Source organism: Cygnus olor, chromosome 14, assembly GCF_009769625.2.
Source record: "Cygnus olor isolate bCygOlo1 chromosome 14, bCygOlo1.pri.v2, whole genome shotgun sequence".
NCBI classification, from domain to species: Eukaryota; Metazoa; Chordata; class Aves; order Anseriformes; family Anatidae; genus Cygnus; species Cygnus olor.
Window position 1 is genome coordinate 10,111,439 of NC_049182.1, and position 21,086 is coordinate 10,132,524.

The 21,086-nt window shown below is 39.1% G+C and overlaps 1 protein-coding gene across 2 annotated transcripts in view; it reads right to left on the reverse strand.

The window, feature by feature from the left end:
- CPEB4 (cytoplasmic polyadenylation element binding protein 4) overlaps positions 1 to 21,086 on the reverse strand; it is a 43,310-nt gene that overhangs the window by 4,920 nt on the left and 17,304 nt on the right. The window contains exons 3-8 of one of the 2 annotated variants that reach the window (XM_040573168.1): positions 9,781 to 9,804; positions 7,601 to 7,774; positions 5,201 to 5,290; positions 4,433 to 4,551; positions 3,418 to 3,532; positions 3,021 to 3,202 (exon numbers count right to left, since the gene is read on the reverse strand). In XM_040573168.1, coding sequence (XP_040429102.1) covers positions 3,021 to 3,202; positions 3,418 to 3,532; positions 4,433 to 4,551; positions 5,201 to 5,290; positions 7,601 to 7,774; positions 9,781 to 9,804 — 704 coding nt within the window. The remainder of the gene's footprint in view (positions 1 to 3,020; positions 3,203 to 3,417; positions 3,533 to 4,432; positions 4,552 to 5,200; positions 5,291 to 7,600; positions 7,775 to 9,780; positions 9,805 to 21,086) is intronic. The other variant, XM_040573169.1, reaches the window with a different exon arrangement.

Consider the following 21,086-nt stretch of genomic DNA (forward strand, 5'->3'; position numbering starts at 1 on the left):
TTGTTTACGCAACACTGTAACTGCAGATTAAATATGCATATAGTCTGCAAATTGCAATGCCTGAATTCTCAACTTAAAAAAAAATAAATCATTACCTTTAACATACATTTCTGTTTTCTTTTTTTCTGTGGCTTAGTCCACTCAGCAAAAAGAGACCCATCTAATCTTGCTGGTGTCAAATATGAAGCTTAAAATGGGACTGATGACTACCTAACACAGTTGGCATTAAGAGCCAGATGAGCAGAAGTAATTCAGCACAGCAAAAGAGAAAGGAGAAGAAAAATTTCTTCAAGTTCTTAACTGATAATGACTCACAGGAACTTACCAGCTGGTGCTCCAAGGATACATCCACCCTGCAACATCTGCAGGCTACTAGCTTTTAATCTAGACATTTGCATACCAAAAACAAGCCTGCTGTACTGTGGGCTACAAAACCCTGCCCACAGCACTCCAGAATGCTTACTGTGTGACAGGAAGGCAATGCTTGCTGCTCTCGGTATACAAGCTGGCTAGAGCACAGCTCGTTTAGACATGCCTACGTGTTTAAATCACAGCTGCAGCACTGCCATCCCCTAAAGGCTCCGTTGCACCTCATAACCAGTAATCACCTCCACTCCCACTCCTCTGCTCCCTAGGACTATGAGAGGTCTATGCGACATTTCAGAAGCACAACACAAAACCTCCCCTTAAAAAAGCATACATACAAGTTCCTCTCCTAGAAGCGTTTGTGAGCCTTCTCTGAAGCTTGTGCCATTAGGTATTTTCACAACCATGTCCAAATATACAGACTGTGACTGGTGTCTATGTTATCCTGCTATTTCTGCATCTGGCTTAGGAATGGGCCCTTCTACATCTCACAGATCTCAGTGGTGTGCCAGCTCATTCAAATAAGGGCATTCACAAGTTCCCATATTTTTAAACTTACCCAGTTTTATCACAGTCCAGGCAGGGCACTGCAGTAGTTTGATGCCATTTGTGCTAACAGTACAAACAAGCTGCTTGGAGACAATACAACAGCCTTTTTCCCCCTCTTCCATTGCCAGAATTCTGTTTCTCAAACACCCATCCGTGCCAGCTCAGGAGAATGAATATGTAAAAGAGCAAAGGCAAATATTCCTAACATCTTATCACTTTCTCTGTTCATCACCTAGTTTACTAAGCAGTCTGAGGTCAGGTACTCAATGACAAGCATCTTCTGCAAGTGCTAAGAGGAGAAACTACAGCTATGCTGCACAGGCATCCTTAACGTGGCAACTTTATTACATCTGCACCTATGTATTCAGAAGCTGGTCTAGGCTGCAACCTAAAGGCCAAACTACAGCACAGGTAATTAAATTACGTATCTGCTTGCTTTAGCCTGTTACTACACCACTGTTTTCTGTGCAAGTTTACAAAGCATAGGTATTAGCCAGAGTCCTCAGCACGTTCATTCGGTGTGTGCTGAAGTGCATATGCCCAATATGGCCTGCAACTGTTACCTGTGCTACGTATATGGAGGCTTCCCAAGGAGTAGCTTAAATTACAGCAACTTCATCAGGCACTCTCTACGATGGTGGCATGCATCAGAAGCTCTGTAGTGGTGGGTGCTGCAGGCCACTGAGCGTTTAGCTTGCATTACCTCTTTGAAGAGCATACCCTTTAGCAGCATTTCCTTGCCTAATTTTACAGGAAATCCTTCTTGTTACTACTTTCATTTTTATTTCTACAAAAAAAATTTTATTAGAAAAAAAAATAATAAATAGCATCTTATTAGTAAAAAGTAGTATTGCAACTGTTGCATTTTTATGCTTTATGCGACCAACTACTCTTATAATGAACCCTCTGAGCACTTATCTCCCAACATTTCTTCTGAACTACAAACAGAATGGGGAAATAAGGAGTGGGAGGAGAGAAGGAAGAGGAAACAGATTGCAAAATCTTTGCCAGAGTTCACAAGTACTTACTTCAATTTCTAGTCCCAACAGCTTCAATGGACCTATTCACCCAAGTGTCTTCTTATGCAAGCAGAAGTTGCACAAGGGCAGCGCAAATTATTTGTTCAAAGCCATACAGAACTTATTTCAGAGCCAAGACTGGAACAAAGACATTCCAATTCACAGGCCCTGAGTCAAACTGTTGTTATAATTCTTCTACCCAAGCTTTATAGCCAAAGGAGAAGTGAAATGATAATCAGATCATCAGCCAAGTGTGCGTGTGGGGGGTTCCTTTGTAGTAATAATCAAATTAAAATCAATAATGAGTCAGGTAAGGAAAATCCAGAGACAAAGAATGTGAGTTAAAAAGAACACTAGATGTAAGGATCCCAGTTTCTCAAAACTGTGGCCCAAAGATCGCTGTAATTGGCATAGTCACATTTTATACAGATGAGAGCGCAGACGCAAGCAAATGACAGATATATTTGGCATATTCCATTAATTTATATTAACAAATTAATAAAATCTAGCAAGAAATAATTATAGTAGATTATCATTGAAACAATTCACTGAGCACAGTCTTTACATAAGCTGTGCAGGATGACTGTGAGGCTGTAATGCACGCTAAGGAGTTCACAATGCATTACCATGGTGTTCTTTAGGAACACTCAGCATACAATGTGTAACGCTAGGGTTAGATTCTGTCCACTCTCTAAAAAGATGCAGAACAGGCATAAGAATTGCTCCACCCTTGGCAGATACTTTCCTTCCTGACGTTCTGCAAATACTACAAGTGCAAATACTTGCAGTGGGAGTATATGACGAATGCAATATTCTTATAAAAGGGGAAGGCAGCTGACATGCTTCCCATTATGCTAAGCAATTTGAGAAAGTCTGCTTCACAGTTGCCTCCCACGTTCCAGAAGCAATAGCTTTGCACCACTCCTTCATTTTTATTCTGTGTTGTATCTAAGTGGTACAATCTAGCCCTAAATATGCAATGAATCTGATATAACATTTACAGTCTTCACAATGACACACATTTACATGGAAAACCATTTCTAGAGAAGGCACTGAACAAAAATAGAATATGCTTGAAGACCTTACCCGTTTATCTATCTCTCCATGCTGCAGCTGAACAAAGCGAGCACTGATAGCAGCTATGTAACTCTGTTGATTAGAAAACGCAACCCGCCCAGCTCCTTTTGGGTACTTCAGCTCAGGGTCTGTGTCAATTCCAGCATAGCACACCCCTCCATAGAGCCGATCCATTATCATTGCAAGTTCCACTAAACCAGAAAGGAAAACGAAACAATGTAGACTTGGTAAATTTTTCTCCACTTTAAAAAGCATCAAATGTGACAGTCCATTTGTATTCATGTTCCCCACTGCGAGCATCAAGAACATGTAATAGTTCCTTTGCTGAACCAACTTCTCTCCCCCCTTGCTCCCCATATCAGACTGCATATTCAACATGCCCAGTGCTGCGGAACACGCAGTGTACCTGCTCGTAAAGGCCGAGGAACACCACCAACAAAAATGGTTTTTCGTGGGTCAAGAGGCTGTGAACCATCCATAACAAAATCACTATCACTAAGGTTCCAAGGCCGGATCTGAACCTATGGACAAAAAGCCTTTTTTTTTTAACCATTCACAATTCAAAGTATCTCAGTAATATAAATTAGAACAGTATCCTACACAGAAGAAAACCTCTTAATTGACACTATTTTTTAACTCGCTTTCTACTTGTTCAGCAATCATTTCTCAGAATTAAATGGTAATAAGCTCTGTTAAAGACAGACTACTTGATCGTACCAAATTTCACCACTTCCCTGTTACCCAAATTTCTGGGAAGAAACTCACCCTCTACTTACGCACTTACTTAATCATGAGTGAACTGTGCTGTATGAACCACACTACTGCATACGTATCTACAGTATTTGTGTTGTGCTAGCCAAGTGTAAGCACTAGACTACCGTTATCTCAATGGAACAGGCTCCAATGTGCAAAGTTGTATGTTTATTTACTATGCAAAACTAGCTGCTTTACATTTGCTTACAGCTGGCCAAATTTGAAGTACAGGAATATAGCAGAAGTCTCTCCAACTATTAACAGACTTGCATTGGCCACAAGACCGTTTGTACTAACAACTTGTAGTTCCATGCCAAATTATGTTTTTTGGATTTGTCTCTGTAAAAACAAGTTACATACAACACTATAGACAATATGAACTCTACATTTTATTAAATAAGCACAGAACACCTGTCTGAAAATATATTTATTATATCAAAGGTGAAATTTAGCAAACCTTTTTCTAACAGAAGTGTGAATTGTAACTAGACTTAAAAACTTGCTGATGTCGACTTTAAAATTATGTAACTTGATCTTCTTTTGGAGAACTTAATTTGATTTAAGGAAATATAAACATTAGCACTCTGAAGACCAAAAAATAGGCATCTGAAGAGAATGATTTCTGGTTATCATACAGGAATTGTGCGGGCCCTGAAAATTCTACCTACCGGTTTGTCTTTGATAGTGGGGCTGGAAACACAAAGATAGAGCTTTCCATCTTCTTCAATACATGCATCAATCAGTGCCTGTACAGAGCTTTCATCTTGGAACAGCAAAAATGCATATCCTACAAAAGGGAAAACAAACACAGTTTCTTTCTTCTATTCACCTATAGCACAGTAATTTAACCCAAAATTATGCTTGGCACCATGTCATCATGCTACCATATAGTAAGGGACAAACTTTAAGATGCTCTCACACATTCCCAACCGAGCTTTCTGCAAGCCCTCTGCAGTCATGACGGAAAGCAGGGAGATTGCTGATCAGCATATCCTCTCCCCATTTCCTTTGAGAAGGATAAGCCAGTAGTAAGAACTGAACAAAAGCCACAGCTGTGGAGGCACACTTCCCACAACAGTTGTTAATACAAAGTATAAGTCTTCCCTGGCTTCTGTGGACAGAATTTAGCCCCTTTACAGAGGACTAGCTTTGTCTATTATTATAAAAATGAGTAAAGCAGAACAAGTAACAACAGGAAAAAAAAAAGAAAACCAAATAAAGTAAAAACAGGAAGTTACAGAAGAATCATTTTAGTGCAGAATAATTACAAAGCCACATTCTAAAATCCATCAGTTTATAAACCCCCAGGATTCAACTGTTTTTCCCCTAAACACTGGGTCATCATCACAAAAAAGAAATAAAATGCTTAAAATGGAGCCTTATTAAGAAAAATGAATTCTAGAATTCTCATATGATATTAATTATCAGATATTTACCCTTAGGAGGAAAATAAGATTTGCTTTCTGCCTTGTGTGGCCAGTCTACAATCAAAGGTCCGAAGCGACGAAAACTAGCAGTGATCTCATCTATAACGAGAGTATAAAAAAAGCATGAACTGAAATTAAAATCAATTGAATGCAAGACACTTGAGGAACACAGACTTCAGGTAGCTTCATCCTACAAATAAATATTCTGTGACTCTTTAACAGTTCACCAATTCACAGCAACGTTTTCTTGCTGATGGGAAATCTTTAAGACAAGTCAGAATAAATGCTAGAAAACAAGACAGTTCAAAGATCAAGCTTTTGTTTACTGATGATTATAAACAAAAGTTTGTAACCTGCTAATCGGGTTACAGAAATCGAGTCACTGCATCTTCACAGCTATCATAACCCCTGTTTATCTATTCTCCCCCAGAGAGCAGAAAGACAACTTGCTGACTTGCTAGTAAGCAATCAGCTCTGCCAATGTGTCTTATAATTGACTGAAGAAAAACGAAGGGACTATCACAGGACCCAGCCACGCTTGTTCATATCACATGCCAGTGCCACATCAGCAAATACTATCTGAGGTTGACCTCCAACTAACACAGAGTAAACTTACATGACATCGTTATGTAATGCTATAGGAGACATGGCAAGTAATGTATTACTATTTCAAGAAGCAATTTTTGCTTCCATTTCAAATCTGCCTTTCACCTAAAATTGCTGGTAAAAATTTTTATATGCTAGTCCCACAGAAGTCCACTAGTTACAATTCTGTTCTTGTTGAAATTAAGTGATTATTCCCTTTTCCACAAAAACATTTCAACCACCACTAGTTAAAAGTTCTATTAACAAGAATTTTTCATTAAATATGGAAACAAAATGAACAAACTTCCCCTTGCTGTAGCATCATCTGAATTGAACACTGCTTAGCTGCGTTCTGCTTAAGGTACTACAGGGCCTTCTACAATGGGGGTTCCTAATAAACAATTTAGAGAATTTTTCCATCCTCAGACTCAGTTAGAAGTTTGAAAAGGTGCTACTGGTTATGTTCTTTTCAGTCTGTTTACACTCTCTGATGACATTGCTAATGAAACAGCAACTGACGAGCCACTGTACTGACAGCCACTTTGTGCACTACAGATCATCAGGAATGTATCCAGCAATGGCGGTGTGTCAAGGTTACACGCTGATGAAGATCTAAACCAAGGAAAACAATACTTAACTACACACCTCGTAAAATAAAGCTTCATTCAGAACAGCACTTAAAACAAATTTCATGTTAAAACACATACATAAAACGCTTCCTAGAAATACTCTCAGAAAAACCTTATTACATAGCCCTTATAAATGATTCACACTTGTGCATTTAACAAAAGTGCTGACAGAAGCAACTCTGAAAAATTCAAGCTGCCCTCCTAGCACAGGTTTAGCAATGTTATGTTTATGAAGTCTTATGTTTCAATGTTTATGAAGTTTATGAAGTCTTGTTTCATTAACTACGGTTCACACAGACAAAACTACTCTTGTGCTCATCTGCTGTTGAAAGAACAAAGGTGATAAATAAAAACAACCACCACCACCCTAAAAAATGTAATAAGATTTTCCTTCTTGTAAACACTGTGTTATATTTGACCTTTTAAGTGCTGAAAGCATAAGCTATGGTAAACAGGATAAAAGTAGTGCTTATGCTTGACATGAAAGTCAGGCTGTCATGCTGCAGGAATACACACTGCAGCGTATCACAGTCACTCTCCCTGACGTAAAAAGTGGGTATTAAAACAATTCTGTAATCAAGGAAATGCAGCTTTGCAGATTTACAGTTGTTGTAGTTCTTTTAACCATTATCCCACTATACTTGACACATACAAAATACAGAAATTTCTGGTGAAAAGAAGCTTCACAATTGTGGCCTTCACTATGCGTCCATTAGAAACTACCACGGGATGTGATCACTGCTAAAAATCGCATCTAAGAAACTATACATAAACCTACAAATATGAATTACTGATTTATATAAACTTTATAAATCTACTAGCAATACTTTTCCTACTACTAGCTTCTGGTCACTATAAAATGATTGCAATGTATTTGTGAGTTTCAACGGGAGATATTTGTTTATTTTTGCACCTCCTTTTTGTAACATTTATACTGTAAAAGTCAGATAAATGTGTGATAACAAGTACTTTTGTTCTTCAGCAGCGAAATATTGCTATGGCCAAAACTAGTTTGAATTATCTCACATTTGCCATGAACTGAAAGTGGTGGTATACAAAGATCCATTTACACATCAAAGCTTTTCTGTAGAGTTTGAAAAACAATCATTCAGTAGTTAACAGACAAAAGTTTTCACACCACATTTTTGTCATTAAGCCAAAAGGAGCTTTTCTGAATAAGACTTTCTGAGCATACCTTCATCAATATCTGGTGGCAGTCCGCCGACAAAGACTTTACGGGAATACCGTTCCACTCTCTCTCCATTCTGATGGGAGAAGCAGTGAGGTGATCCTAAACCACTGTGAAGAGTCTGATCCCCACGTCCATCATCCAAGAACCCATCTTCCATTGGAAACAGCGAAGACTGACCTGAATGGGGGGGGTAAAAAAAAAAAAAAAAGAAGGAAAAAAACATAGTAACAGAACAAAGCACGCACTGTTTAAATTAAAAAATAAATATGCACTAGTTGCTGCGTTGGCAGTAGAACTGTTTGCAGTCTTCCCTTTTAATTAGCAGTTATGTTCTCAATTTTACATGACCCTTATAGTTTTCAGTATCATTTAGTAACTCAAATGTACTATTTCAGAGAAAAAGGTCACTACCTTCTTCATAACTGCACTATAACTAATGAAAAATTGAAACAAAAAGGTATTTTGAATGGACGCTCAGATGGACTATTTTCCATAAATTCCACATTCCTAATTAGATTTCTTTTAAAAAGATTTCAAAACAGAAGAGAATATAAGCCCTTTGTAGGGAGTTTCCCAACAGCAGACGCTAAAACCTAAGCCGTATATATAATTTCCCAATGAACAGATTCTTACAAGGAACAGATAAAATTTCCATGGTGCAGATGGGAAAACAAGACTTCTACCAGCTAGATATATTACACATTTAAATCACCTGATATCAAAACATATCCTAAGCCACCCACTTGTAAATAACTAAATATCCTGATAAGAACAGGAAGACCCACTGTAATTTACCGCAAGTGAAGACTGAAAACTAGGCAATACTGTGCCATTCCTAGAAGCAAGTTTACTTAGATGTTACAAAAGAGTTTCGTTAATGGACTCATTCTAAGAGAAAATGTTGTAAGCATGCTTCCCCTCCAATATTCTTCTGTGATAATCCTTGATCATAGATTTCATTAATAATATTACTTTTAAATGATACTCTAATTTATAAATGCAACTATATAATACCATAAATAGAGCATACAAACTGATCTCATCCATGAATTCTCTCTTTAGTTACACTATTCAATAGCTAGAAAACAAATGGAACAGATTTTTACTCGTTTAATGAGTTTTTTAGGAATAAATATACATAAAGTAAGCAATAAATGAGGTGTGCTACAAGTTTTAGGACAGATTTTCTTACATAACCTATGCTACGCTATAGTATGTCTGCTTTTTCAGAGTTCATTACAATCTATCACAGTAGTGTATCGCTAAGGTTAATTTATACTGCTCTGTTTCCTTTCTTTGAAAATAAATTACTATCATTTACTTCATTTTAAAAAATGAAAAAACATCTTGAAAACTGAAAATTTGACCGGTTCCAATATCCAGACATTTTCCATGCAAAAATCAAACAGCTCACAGGTTGAAAGCAAAAATAAAATAAAATCAACAGTCCACAGAATTTATATGAATAAAAATACGGAAGACTTGGTCAGCTTTCTTTATTTGAAATTTCAGGAATCTTTTTACACCTTTGATTAAAATAGCAATCATCTATAAGGCCTACTAGTGTAACTAGGCAAACCACGCTTCATATTATGATAACAATGTTGGAGTATAGACTTCAATGTTATTTTGTTTTCCCCTAATGAACTGATGCATATGCCATTTGTTTCATCTCTTAAGACCCCAGTCCTGCAGGCAGTGTTGGAAGGGAGCAATTCTCCATACCTAAACATATCTTTTTTTAGGTTCATTAGCATTCCCACTGCTGTGAGATAAGTTAACATGCATGCTTGCAGCATCTGGTTCTTCAAGCTAACAGGCCAGGACAAATATTCACTATAGTCTATGCTGTGTCGAGAAAACCATCAGCACCCAAAGAACCAAAATAAGCTTCTCCAGCATTCATTACATACACACAAACAGCAACATAGCTCTGCAGTATAACAAATCATATGGATGATGTCCACTGAAAGGACTGTGATCATTTCAGCCCCCATAGCGCTAAAGTGGAGTACTACCTAATTCAGTAAAAATGTTTATTTACGGCATGCAAACTACATAAACTTATGTGAAACTGATGTTTTATAATCTTATATTTTGGAGTTTGCCTTCTAGTTACAACTTAATGTTTTTCTCCCATGAGACATTGTCAACATTAGAAAATTAAATAGGAATATTGTTACCTCGCCTTCTCCCATATGTCCTTGCTGCATGTTAAATGAGAAAGAAAACAGCCTTTCAAACATTGTTATAAGGACCAAAAGACCTCGTTTTATACTAACTCAGTGATTCTAAACCTGTTCATTTCAGATGGTGCTCACAAGCTGGCCTCCCCTCCCACCCGCAATACCATGCCTTCCTCGCACCACCTCTCTTACTTCTTGGGGAAGCATGTTGATTTGAAGCTGACAAAATATACTCAAGGAGACTTTCTGAAAACAATTTTAGTTCTTAATTTGCACATGTCTTGTAGCATCTATTCCTTCCTCCTCTGCTGGATGTATGCCTGTAAGTAAACCGATCTTTCCTCATGCACCAGGTCCGCTGACACTCATCCTGCAATGCCCCATGCTGTGCTCCGCGCCAAGATCAAGCATATTCTAATACTGATCTTCATCTGAACTCCAGGAAAAGCCCTAACACAAGGAACGTGGAAGACAATTGTGTTTATTTCTGCTTTGAAAGTAGGTTGCAACAAATGTTTTGTACAACCCATAGAATCCTTGGTTGATTTATTACTGGCAGCTGAAAAACCTAAAGTCAAGGAGAAAACGTCCGGGCCACTAAAGCTGCCTGTCAGACCTCCCGCAGCCCATGCACAACAGCACAGAATCTCTCCTACTAACTTTGTACTTCACTGGAATTATGCAACAGCTCCCCCCTGCTTCCTACTTTTCATTTTCCAAAACAAATCAATTCTACCACCAGTAAATACAGCATTTTTCTATGCTGGCTTCCAGTACCTGTTGTCAGAGCATGGTTAAACTTTGTAATCAAACTTGCACATTCTTTCTGTTTCAATCTCATTAAAATCTGTATCTGAAAGGAGGCCAACTGTTTTCAGAACTTGGATTCTTCTGGCAAGTACTACGAGAAACTCTGAGCACATCGCACATTTTATTTTGCTTCCTCATTCAAAACTGAGGCTGAGTTTAAGCATTTAAATATTTGTAAACCACAACAAAACACAAGCAGTTTCCTCTTTCAAAATAAAAATCATATCAATCTAATTTACTTCATGATTATTTAGCATCTGTAAGATCATTTACGTCTCTGATGTCTTGCTGATAAGCTCGCAATTAACATCAAGAATCAAAAATAACGAAGCCTTAGTCTTCCGACTGGAGCATACCCTCAAGTGTTCATACAAATAGATACTAGTTTTGTGGAGGAAGTTTAAAGGGCTTTACAAGTATAGTTTTTCCACAGTAGTTATAAATTTAGAAATCCAAGACACTCATTCAGTCCTCAAAGTAGAAAGTTTGAAGAAACTTGTCTTTCATGGAAAGCAATCAGCAACCTTCCAGCTTTTCTGATAGAGCTCAGAAGCATTTGCACGTTTTAGAAAACGTCAAGCACTTTCAAAAACAGCCCTGCCTATAAAGCCATAAAAATCTTGCCTGTGGTTTCTAAATTACTAACAAAACCACACATCTCCTTCACTTGGAACACCCATTCTTGGCAGCAAAGCGTTCGGCACAGAAACGATTCTCGCTGCAGATCTGCGACCACAATTTAGGTCAGCGGGCTCCTCACTGCTTTGCCACCTGTGTCACTCAAGACAATAGGATTTTGTTCTCCTTTCCTAGCATGGAAAACAACAACAACTGAAAAAAAGCTCTTCACCAGCTATGAAGTATTTCCACTGCCAAATACTACTGAAAAGATTTTGAGAACTAACTACTAAGGTTTTTTTTTTTTTTTTCTTAATTTCCTTATTTTCTGCATTTGCTTCATCTAGCCCACAAATCCCAACATCTGACATTTCAAAGCATCTCCCAGGAGCCACAGCTTACAAACTACCCCAGTGCACTACAGATACAAACTTTCTCTGCTCATTGAATTCAGAGCTCATCACATGCCACTAATTTTGCACAATGTAATACAGCACTGAAAGAAAAGAATGCTCTCTTGGCAGCGCAGGGAGGCAGCTAACTGTGATTTACCAGTTCTGTTTCTGGCTTTCATAATTTCATATTAAGAGACATCTTACCCCAGCTAGCTCCAACACAAATGAAGCCTTAAGGTAACTTTACCAACAGGAGAAAAAGATTTAATGTTCAGTATCCCATGCTGAGAAATGAGACAACTGCAATGCTGGATTCCTCAAATCTATTTTTGTTCTCCATTTATTTAGTATTTCAGATAAATGCATCAAGGGCCTAAGACAGATTTATTAAACTCACAGGATATTTGAGCAAGAATTATTTTTACAAAACCTGAAAAATATAAAGTGTTTATGCAACCAGTTCAACTGTTTATTAATAACGTATGGAGTAAAATCAGTCCAAAAATTGAAATGCTATTAGCAGCTGCTTCATATATTCTGCCACCTCAGCACTCCTTGCCACACTCCTTTCTGCGTAAGAAAAAAAGCCTCTGATATTTTTGCAAGAATCTGTTGCTTTTAGTCTTTTATTTAACAAACCTAATGAACAAGCAACCCTCTCAAATTTTTGTCTCTTCACCTGAGACACTTAATGGGTTCCTGACCATCTCCCTCTCCCTCTCTCTTAAAATAACATTTTTTTGTACCTCACAAATGTGCCTAATAAATGCGTTCAGCTTTTTCTCTCTATAGGAAGCACCAGAAAGACTGCCAGCATGTTGTGCATAACCACAGGTGCAATTCTGCATGAAGTACACCATTCCTGGTGACAAAGACATCCTGCTGAGGAAGCATGGATGCATGCAGGAGCCCTAAACCTCTTGAACTCCGAACTTACTACAAGCTTGTCCTGCAATGTTTGTGCCCAGGCTGGGCACCTAGTGCTCTACTGGCTCCTGCTGCCTTCCACTCTGCAGACTGGGAGCCCTTACAGGTGTATTTTGTGCCATTAACTGTGGGAGATTTACACAAAAAGGCCAGCTCAAGAGGCAGACTGCTTTAAGCAAAGGGACCAGCAAGCAGGAGGCTCTGGATCTTCTGTCTCATCCCAACTTGCTAAGGCCACACCATGACTATGAGAACCAAGCAAGCATCCAAACAAAGCATCCCTAATTAGTATTAATAATCATAACAATACCCTGGAATGAACAGCCCAACTGAATGCTCAAAGCTAAATTATGCCTGTATCGTTTTTGACATTTCGACAGCGCAGACTTATTTCTAAATCATTCTGTACTGAACTATATTTTGAAATTGTAGCAAGCTTGACAGTGCTACGAACAAGACTGTTAAATACAAACTAGGGTAGTTTATTATCTTTTTTCCCTAATACTCCCTGTGGGCAGCCGGGGTTGATCACAGTTCAACAGAAAGTGGATAGTGTCATAAAGTGTTGCATGTGACTGTCAAGTCAAGTAAAAGTACTGCTTGTTATGCAGTCCCTGATTTTAGTTCTAAAATGTTAAGGAAAAAATAATTAGGCCATGCTTCCATGACATAAGACGGGCATATGAGCAAAAAATTTTTACTCAGTTCAAGCACATAATCTCACTTCTGTCAAATCATCCAGAGGACATGATATAGTTTATGTTGACTGCAGAACAAAACAGATGATGGATGCATGGTCTAAGCTCTGTCAATGCAGAATATAATGAGCAGGTTTTTTTTTTAGCAAGTCTAAACTGACAGTGAATTTGTTCAGTATCAGAACTTCGCATCTTACAGTCACAGACATCTTTATCATATTGTCAAATATGATCCCTGTTTTAAAAACTTTTGTCACAAGCAAGGTACTAAAAAGGGATATAAGAGAGACTATGATAATCTTAGAAAAATTAAAACACCCCTATATATCTGGAGAATGCATATTTGTCACACTTTTAGCAGGGTCAAAGTCAGCATGAAAACAGAAAAGCAGATTACATTTGGGTGCACTGTAAAAATCACGGAAGTGCTTTGGGTGTAGATCCTGCAAAATTAAGCAGCAGAGATGCCAAAAGATAGAAGAAAAAGTGCTATTTACTTTTAAAGAAACACTATATATTAAAAAAAAAATGCATGTGATGAGAAATATAGCTTTACTTTATATCCAAACTGTCCAAGCAAATGCTGAAAAACAAGAGTACTATAGTAGAGGCAAGTATTGTGCTTTATTTCGAGTAAAACCAGATGCTTGAAGACAAATATTTACCCGTTACTTCTGCCGAGACCACTAATGAAAGTCACTGGTGTTTGGTAGCATTGGCATACAGGTCTGACTAGAATCCTTCATTTTCAATTCCAGGTCACTGACACAAAACATAGCCAACACACAAAAGCTGAACAAGTTTCGTTTATTCCCAAACCCTAAAGAGAAGCCATCTATAAAACCTTCTAGTGCTGGCTCTTCTGATCGTAACAACGATTCACCTGTGATAATGTTAAATCAATTGGGTTTACAAAGCAAAAAGGCAGCACCTGGCTGTATAGCACAGGGTATCAGCGTAATAACTTTGAATGGGTTGGTTGTAGACAACTTTACGCACCAAATAATGGGGAGGGCAGCGGGGGAAGAAGCTGAGAATGATGAGAGTCAAAGCTACGGTTCCCAAGACCTGTCCCATATGCTCCAAGTGTTCGGGGCTTTAACCTGCCTACAGAACTGCCTTCCCAAGGGGCTTGTGCGGTTACGTTTGGGACAGAAGCTGCGGTGGTACCAGGACTCTCTGCCACTGCACCAGGCAGGACCAGAGGCTTCCCCAGCAGCCAGCCTAGCACAGCACGCATGCAAATCCACCTCTGGGAGAAGCTCAAGCTAATTCCCAGGCTGGGCAACTGGGAGAGAAAGTCCTAGACGTGGTTCAAAAAAAAAAGGGAAAAAAGAAAAAAGGTAACTATTAGAACACCAGGATTAAGGTTTGTGTGAGAGCTTTAAAAACCACCACCATTATTACCCTTTTACAGCTGATGCTCTCAGGTAGTCTGCCAGACTAACAGTGCCATGCGGGCTGAACCTCAAAAGATGATCTTTCACACATTTCAACAACAACTTAACTCCTCGTGAAAGGTGACAAAACCGAGTCTCACTCTTCTCAAAAATACAGAAGCTTCAAAGGTAACTTTGAAGTTTTTTTTTGCCACCAAACGGAATAATACAGAGACATCTTTTCAAAAACAGACTTGCTTTAAATCCTGCACGTAGCTACAACTTTGTCTATAAGGTACCGATATTTCTTCATAATTCCTATTATACTACACTGGGTTATAGCAAATCAATCCAAATGGAACCCATAAATATCACTCATATTTGAATGTATTTCTTCCCTTCCCTCCAGGAACCCCCACAGGGTCAGAGATAAAAAATCAAAAGCAGAAAAGCAAATCATGAGGCAGAACCCCCTGCTGCAAAATGGATGTTAGTTTGAATTATACGTGTATTTCAGAAAAACAGCCGCCCTACTGCTGCTGGCACTAAGCTTTATTTTATATTCATGTATGACTTCTAGGGAATAGATAAGAAGTTACAAAAACATCCAATCTTCTCCCTCACTACCTCTCCCCATTTATGATATGGAATAATTGGCAGCATTTATCTTTTGAACATGTAAGCTATTACTATACTCATTTCAAAAATAACAAGTTAAAGGTAGAGTTTACAGCTGGGAGAAGGAAAAGCATTGCACAACTTCGCCAGTAAAGAGCAAATCAAGTTCTCCACTACAGAACTACTTCAAATGTGACTTCCAGCAGGGTCCAAAATATATACTAACGATGGACTTTCTGACAGCAGGAAGGAAACAATAGGATGCCATATGCTAAAAACTGGTAGGCAGGATTTATTTACTAAGCGACAATAACAAACGATTGGTAGCCTCTAACAACTTATTACTGAATTTATTGAAACACGGAAAAGATGCAAAAACTTCACAAACCTTCCATTTGTGGCCTTGGTTCACAGGCACTGTTCCTGGATGCTTTATATATAGCATACCCTCAAGAGATGCTGGTATCTGCCTATACCATCAGCCTAACAATTTATGTAAAAGAACAGGCTGAATTATGCCCAGGCTTTAATGAATAACTTGAAATGCGATTCCTGCATGTGACTCTCAAGAGCTCAATTTACATTGGCATATACTAACATGCTGCAAGATTTAAAACCAGCGTTCCTTAAATACAATAAGAAGTTCAAAGCAACTTATTTTTGTCTGTGGAAGGAATGATCACAAGGCAGCCTGGAATGCAACGTGACGGCTTTGTTCCTTTTTTAAGCATCCTCTTACTTCACTCCCAAACAATAAGGAAACAGTAACACAAGCAAGTCACTATCACGCACGCTCAAGGCTCCGCAACAAAACATTTCCCCAGTTTTGTTTTTACAATAACAATGTAAACAAGACACTGATTTTTCCAGGAATATATTTGAAAAAAACCTTTACTACACACTTCCCCACACCCGCTCCAAAGGGGAAAATTAACAGAAAACTGCATTTTGAAAAGTGTCAGCACTTTATTTCCTCCTTCTAGATTCAAAGTGGTATACAGGACCGGACAGCAACACTATTTATTGCGACAATTTAAAATCACACGTGAACAACCAAGGCATTTTTAGAATGCTTTCAGAAAGTTGACTCCATCTCCCCAGCCATTTGTGCACTAACACTAGTGCCAAGATAAATATTATTATGTAACATTACTATAAAAAACTGGAAATTAATTAATTTATTATGAATAGTGTTATATACTTTGTCTACCACAAGTGTCCCCACATTCCACAGGCCAAATTAATCCTTTTCTCCCACCTATGCAATCTGACTGCAGAGCTGGATCCCTGTTGACAGGATTCCTAAGAAAGTAAAAGTGAAAGAACTCGGCTCTGTGTGCCTCTGAGGACACTCAACTCTTGCTTATCTAGAAATATGCAAATGACTGAACCACTCATCTGAAAATCCAACTTTTTCATATATTGAAAGCAAACCCCAAACCTCCTAGCATCACAGGTAGCCAATCTCCGCTCCAACAAATAATAAATTAAGCCAAGTAAGGATAAATCTACTGTAAGATGTATGTTCAGATTTCCCTCTCCAGAAGTTCTTATCGTTATACCTAATGCTTAAGTACTAAAGTAAATAAAGAATACACAAATCTATATATATCACAATCGTCTCTCAAAATATCTTAAGTAACTAGATTTCAGTCTGCTGCAGAGTCATTCAGGTATATGCAGAGACTGCCCACTAGAAAAAATGCTCCTGGATTACGTGATTTAGTGTGATATTCCTAGGAGGCTACTAAAATTAACTGAAATATTTTGAATTTATTTTTAGGTAGAGCAGCTGGTGGTTTTAGGACACACAATATAAATCCTAAAGTAATTAAATAATTTTTTTTGAATTCCAAACAAAAATGGGGAAAAAAAAGTCTTAAGGGCTCTTAATATCTCTTCAGAAAACAAAATCTAGACACAAAAGTTAAGCATGGACTTATCTGAATCACTATTTCTATTCCCAGCAAAATAAACAGCATTTAAAACTTAGTTTTACCTTTTCCTCTTTAATCCTCCAATAAAAGGCATTTCAGAATGCTTAAGAAACACAACCAGACGTCTCAAATGTGGGAAATGCTGTACTTGTTTGCATGTGCACTTTTAATTTGCTCCTCCTAGGCAAGAACACCCCACTATCGCAGCCAGTATTTCAGGCAAGCTAAAGTCTTCTGTGTTACAGGTCCTTGAAACGACAAGCATTCAAGAATCAGCTCCCTTATTTTTGCACCCAGGCTTGCAAGACAAAGAAACCACATTCTATTTGTTGCAGGTATGCAGAACCCTAGCCAGAAAACCACTAACAGAAAACCACTGACATACTAGTGGCTATGAGGAAGAAGCTGTATTACAGAAATTTTGCTGCTTTGCAAATAAAAATATGCCACAGAAATTGCAAGCCTTTAACAGGTAATCCAAGTGATCTCACATGCTCTGTAATAGCAAAGGTACTTTCGGAAGAGCCTGTCCCAAACGACAACCATACATCTAACTGGTGTTACCTGACTTTCTTCTCTAGAAGAGTGCATGTAACAGACCACAGGAATTGAAGTGTGGTGCTGTTACAGTCTTGTTCCCATTTATACTTATGCCTCATTTGTTGCTTGCTTTCTTTAAAACCCATCTCCATTTTCATTATATCTCCCTTTTCTTCTTTATTTCACATTTAGGAAAAGCACATCAGGCTTTTCATTCTGCTGCTTTCATGCCATTTCTAACTTGATAAACATGATGGTAGAGAGTATGCAAAACGTGGCTAACAAAGGACTCAAAGAGCTAACAATTCAACATCAAGGAAAAAAGTGAACAGAGAAGAAAGACCAAAGACAGGTAGTTGCAGCAGTTTGGGAAGGGAGGCAGGGCAAGCTCTCTGTCTTCTAAAACAAGGCACAGAAACTACTCATGAAATACAGTTCCATAGTAAAGGCTTCTTTGAAGATGATCCAGAATGGCCAGAGATTATCAAAGAATTCAGAAACGAAAAAGAAAAAAAAATAAAGCATTTGGTGGACAGTAATATTGAACAAGGCAGAAGACTAAAGACTTAAAAAAAAAAAAGACAAAAATATAAAAAAGAAACCAAGAAAACCTTAGAAAAGATTTTACTCAGAATAGCAAGACTGCTGCCATGGTATTCGGCACAACTCTGCTGGCTTTAACGCTTTTCAAGATGAAATCACTGATTTAGATATTGGAAATTCTAGCAGTGTTTTTGATGTTCTGTAGTGTTTTAAAAATCAGTAACTGCCTCATCACTTGCAGGACATACATTTCTAGGAAACATCTTGTTTAAGGAATATGAAAGGTGTTTAATTTTCCATGCAGACCCCGGAGGTGGGATGGCATGGCAAGGGGCCTATGAGAAATGTTTTTCAAGATTGGATAAAAACAACATAGGCCTCATACTCTAATGAAGTTAACAGGAATCTTCACATTGATTTCAAAGTTGGACCAGGATCAGAAAACCCTGGGATATTTGTACTGCTCTGTGGTGGCAGGGGAAGGAATTTCCTGGCCTCAAAGGGTGGTTACATTAATACCCTCTAGTTCATTGCTCAATGCCTCACTTTTTGACAGCATAAATCGAGGTGTTACTCTCGCTTAGCTGAATTAATACCTTACCCCAAAATCCTGAAGGACTGACATATAAACATCTAATTCTTTGACACCTGCGTCATCAAGACCTATACTTCTATAGAAATGCAGATGTTACCACTAGCAAATAAATTCTGAAAAAATCCCCAAGCCCTGAGTAGCACCATAAGCTACATACTACTTTTGAGATACATACAATTGAGAGTGTCAATAAATCCAGGGGAATTAATTTATTATAAACGGTAATTCACCTCTTCCAACAGTTATGTTCTGTAACTGAAAACAAATATTAATCCCACACATTTCAGTACATTTCCCAAATAATTCTGGATGATTGCAAAGACATTTATTATAACATCTTAAATACTGCATCCCTGTCCTGGGATTTTTGCAGTATTCATAGTAGGACGAAGATTTATAGCAGACAGAAAGGAAAGCAGTAGTAACCTGCCTACTGCTTTATTCCTTAAATCATATGCATCATGGCACATGGATATGGTTTAAATTATTTATTAGGCAATGTATGGTATTTTCTGAGAGAGTAGAATGGGGTTGGCTTTTCGCAGTTGATAGCAGAGAATTAAGGTGTGCCAGAGCCAACGAATAATCAAGGAAAAATCCTGAACGCCTTGACCTCAACGACACCGTGCGGCCTCGGGGCAGGCTGCGATGCTGGCACGGGGCTGCCAAGGGAAGGGCAGGCTGTGGCTGCATTACCATCAGCCTCAACACTGCCAATTTCAGAGTACCATAAATTAGAAACCCTACAGGCACTACTCTATTGGCTCACTGCAGACACCAAACCCGGTGCCCGCTCCCATTCGAGAGCCATTTCAAGGCTTCGGCAGAGGGGCGAAAGCACCCAGCACCCTCCACCTCACTCCCCCTCGCCGATGTGGGACTCGGCCACCTCAGGAGCCCTCCAGAAGGGGGCTGCCAGAAGGGGGCTGCCAGAAGCCGCCCAGGTCCCAGCCGGCAGAGGCCCCCAGCCTGCAGGCCGATTGCTAAGCCTTGGGCCCTGCTGAGGGCTGCCTCTGAGCCTGCAGCCCGCCCAGGGTTGGCAGCTTGAAGCACTGCTCTGCCTCACAAATCAAGTTTTCCCTTTGTAGTCCCACCAGATTCAGCCTCTCCTACAGAGGGGCATTTGGTTCAGGGCACAAAAACAAATCTCGCAAATGAGAAAGTTGGAAGATCGGGAATAGGCAGCAAATGTAAAACCAGAGCCTTACGGACATCGTGATCGCTGCTGCGTAAGGTTAGAGGCCAATCTATGGGCTGACCTCAATATTTACTAATGGAAGATTTCTGCTAATTCCGGCTGCCCAGGGGATTTCGCCTCCCTACTGCCTCGCTGGCTGTTTTTAAGTGAAGGCTCTGGTAAAGTCCCATCGTTGGAAAGGCTGGCCTAAATCAACATACCCTTCAGCTACCAGCAGAGGAACTGGAAAAAGAAAGCATAGCGAAAGACTAAAAAATGAAAATATTGAATATTGCCCCAAAATTATGAGTATTGGGTATATGTGGAAAGAAAGCACGCCCCTATTTAATAGCAATGCTAGTGCTTCCATTCTAACCCAAGTGAAAATAGTGGATTATAACATGACTGGGAGCTGCTGATTACAAATAAAACTCACCTAGACTGTTTCCCCCATCACAGCCCCATTAGCTAGGGCTGAAGGTTATTGCTGCCAGATCCAGTTCAGCAGCACTCTGAAATAATGTTGCAATTGGTTTTACTCTTAATTAATATGCACTCCAGTCTGAATATTCCATTAGCCTTTCCTGGTTACTAATGTAGCCGGCAAAATTCAGGAAGACCCCGAGCAAGAAACACCCAATACAGTAAGTCATCCCAAAGACAATTGCAGCAAACCCTGTTGGCGTCCAGTGCTGCCGAGTGAAAGTTTCTGCACATTTTACAGTAAGGTGGATATGTCCAAGCTGCAAGTGAGTAATCCTTAGCTAAGACTGTTGAGGCAAGGCACACAAACGAGACCAACTGTGATCCTGTTGGTGTGGTCTGAGGTGAGGCCACCACAGGTCCCTTGTGGAACCCGCTCCCATACAAGGGGCAGCAGAAGCCATGAAGACGCCTGCAGTGTTGGGCCGCGGATGCACAGATCTGCCAGAGGCCTCTGCCTTCCAGGACTCAATAAACAGATGGCGTACCTCTTCGCACAGAACAACAGTAGGGAAGAAACATTCATCTTAGCTGCCAACTTAAAGCTTTCCTCATTGCTATGAAAACATAAAGATGGTTTGGA